This window comes from Triticum aestivum, unplaced genomic scaffold, assembly GCF_018294505.1.
Source record: "Triticum aestivum cultivar Chinese Spring unplaced genomic scaffold, IWGSC CS RefSeq v2.1 scaffold96462, whole genome shotgun sequence".
Lineage (NCBI taxonomy): Eukaryota > Viridiplantae > Streptophyta > Magnoliopsida > Poales > Poaceae > Triticum > Triticum aestivum.
Window position 1 is genome coordinate 1,524 of NW_025239064.1, and position 2,492 is coordinate 4,015.

General features: G+C 38.8%; 1 protein-coding gene and 1 non-coding gene across 2 annotated transcripts; both read right to left on the reverse strand.

Moving 5' to 3' along the window:
* Positions 1-665: 665 nt before the first annotated feature.
* On the reverse strand, positions 666-2,392 carry LOC123176696 (histone H3.3-like). Its single transcript, XM_044590787.1, has 6 exons — positions 2,381-2,392; positions 1,982-2,062; positions 1,717-1,793; positions 1,535-1,625; positions 1,328-1,428; positions 666-759 (listed from the first exon to the last, which is right to left on the reverse strand). Exons 1-6 carry the CDS (start codon positions 2,387-2,389, stop codon positions 666-668), a joined length of 453 nt encoding a protein of 150 aa, XP_044446722.1. The 5' UTR covers positions 2,390-2,392.
* Positions 677-759, reverse strand: LOC123176697 (small nucleolar RNA SNORD24). Its single transcript, XR_006488625.1, has one exon. It is a non-coding gene; the product is annotated as a small nucleolar RNA SNORD24 (small nucleolar RNA).
* Positions 2,393-2,492: the final 100 nt, after the last annotated feature.

The window sequence follows — 2,492 nt, forward strand, 5'->3', positions numbered from 1 at the left end:
GTCCCAAATATCATAATATCATACACTGGTCCCACACGTCAGAAATTTCAAATGTGCTCAAATTATTTTGATAAGTGGGTAGTATGAGTCATGTTTTCATTGCACACATTTTCAAATCACATACATAATTACTATTTCATATGAAACAGGAATTGTAATTCTGAAACATACATGAAATTCACAGAGATAAGATACATTAAATCACATACATAATTACTATTTCATTCACAAACAGAGAGAAGATACATTAAATTCCCAGATAACCCATCTATTATTACATAACTTGCTATATAAGAATGTCTTGGAGCTTCTTTGAACATCTTTCGTCTTGAATTTACTCAAAATATCTGCCAACAAGAAAACAGAACAACAAGGATAGGGTGAATAACAACAACAACAACAGGGGGTGCTATTTAGTAGTAAGATCAAGTCTGGAATGTACGAATGCTTTGTTGTAATTGATAACTAAAATCTACAACAGCTCAAAGTGGCAGTAGCTAAAACACAATCTCAGAAAAAGCATATAATTGATGTGACATAACAAACTAGACAACCAAGAAATTGATGTGACATGGCTAGTTTCCAGCAATATCCAACGACAAATTGATGTCACATATATGTATCTATCATGCAAACAGTGGATGTACTGTACTGATAACATTAGACTAGAAATAAGAGCCTCGGAGATCTTGGTGGTTAAGATCATCAAGTGGGATAAACCCATTAAGAGTAGCAAGTATTCTGATAACATCACAGGCTCTATTTAGCACGCAGAAAATTAATCAGTTGAAGCAGAGGCGATGTTTGGCATCACTGTATTTTACAGTTCCAAAACAGACAGACAGAGTCAGGAATCGGCAGCAAAGCAAGTATACGTATATAGGAATCTCTACTTGGAACCTAGAGTAAGAAGCACGGCTAGAAGAGCCCAAGAATCAATTAATCCTGTGTTATTCTTTAACTGGAATGTACGTGCATCATCAACAGAGAGGTGTGAGCTCTAGACTTAATTGGTTGTGAGAATGGACTGGACTGTTCCAAATACGTGCATCATCATCAGTTCTGTGAAGCAAATCTACATATCATATTTCTAGAATGGGCACACCCAGTTGCTCACAAGTAGATTCAAACCCAACTTGTAATGCAATGATGTTTCTTGTACAGTATTACTATAGTTACCTAAATTCCCATGGGAATACTGACAGCAGAAACAGGGGAGCGAGAAGTAAGTTAAATTAGAGCTAGCAGTTCCAAACAATCACTAAAAACAGCAGCAAAAGCAGGCACAGATGCCCGCCAGAGACATTCCCACGGGCAAAGCAAGCACCTTAAGCTCTCTCGCCACGGATCCTCGAAGAGACCCACCAGGTAGGCCTCTGCAGCCTCCTGAAGGGCCAGCACCGCATGGCTCTGGAAGCGGAGGTCAGTCTGCACAGACAGAACAGGATGGTGCTTTTAGTTTACTTGATTCATCATACTATAAGAGTTGACACAACAAGAGCATCACAATGTAGTGCACAAGTTGATTGATCACCTTGAAGTCCTCGGCAATCTCCCTATCAAGCCTCTGGAATGGAAGCTTCCTGATGAGCAGCTCCGTGCTCTTCTGGTACTTGCGGATCACACTGCAAAGTCAAGCACAAAATTTACTCATTTGAGAATACTTCAAAACAAAACTATAACACATGCTAGAATAGGTTGGAAGATTTTACACACCGAAGAGCAACAGTTCCAGGGCGGTAACGGTGAGGCTTCTTCACTCCTCCAGTTGTGGGAGCAGACTTACGGGCAGCCTGTCAAAAAGCAAAGTAGAGCACATGGTCAAATTAACAATAATACCATGATAGTCCATATACATCAGTAGGATATCTGGTCATAAGCTGGCAATGAAGGTTGAGGTTCAAATTATACCCAGTTCAATTTACCTAAACCATAAATAAAGACATGGCATAGGTAAACTATCAATATTGCAGTCACAAACCTTGGTGGCTAGCTGCTTCCTAGAAGCCTTTCCTCCAGTGGACTTACAAGCAGTCTGCTTAATACGAGCCATGGGCAAAACCTTGGTTTACCTGAAGCAAAAATAGAACATAGTCAATTCTATAAATTGAATATCACAATAACACAACTATAGTCTTGTCATAACCAGTAAATTGTGCCTGGCACCTTGTTGCTACCAAATCCATTCAATAACTATAAAGTCCCAACAATCATCAGGCTAGAATACCTACCAAATTTTTGTACATCAAAAACTAACAACGTCATACAACACAGCTATACACCCCTTCAAATAGAAAGCAGTGTATTTCTAACTAAAACTTTTCATTCAAAAGATCAGACCCAAGATAGAATTCCACTTCAGATGAAAGTCTTGATCTACCTTTAGCATAGTTTGTTCACTCGAAAGACACATATAAAGATGACACACTAAAAAACTGCAGCCTAGTACTTTTTTTAACACTAAAGAAAACAAGGCTACCATGATCACCTAA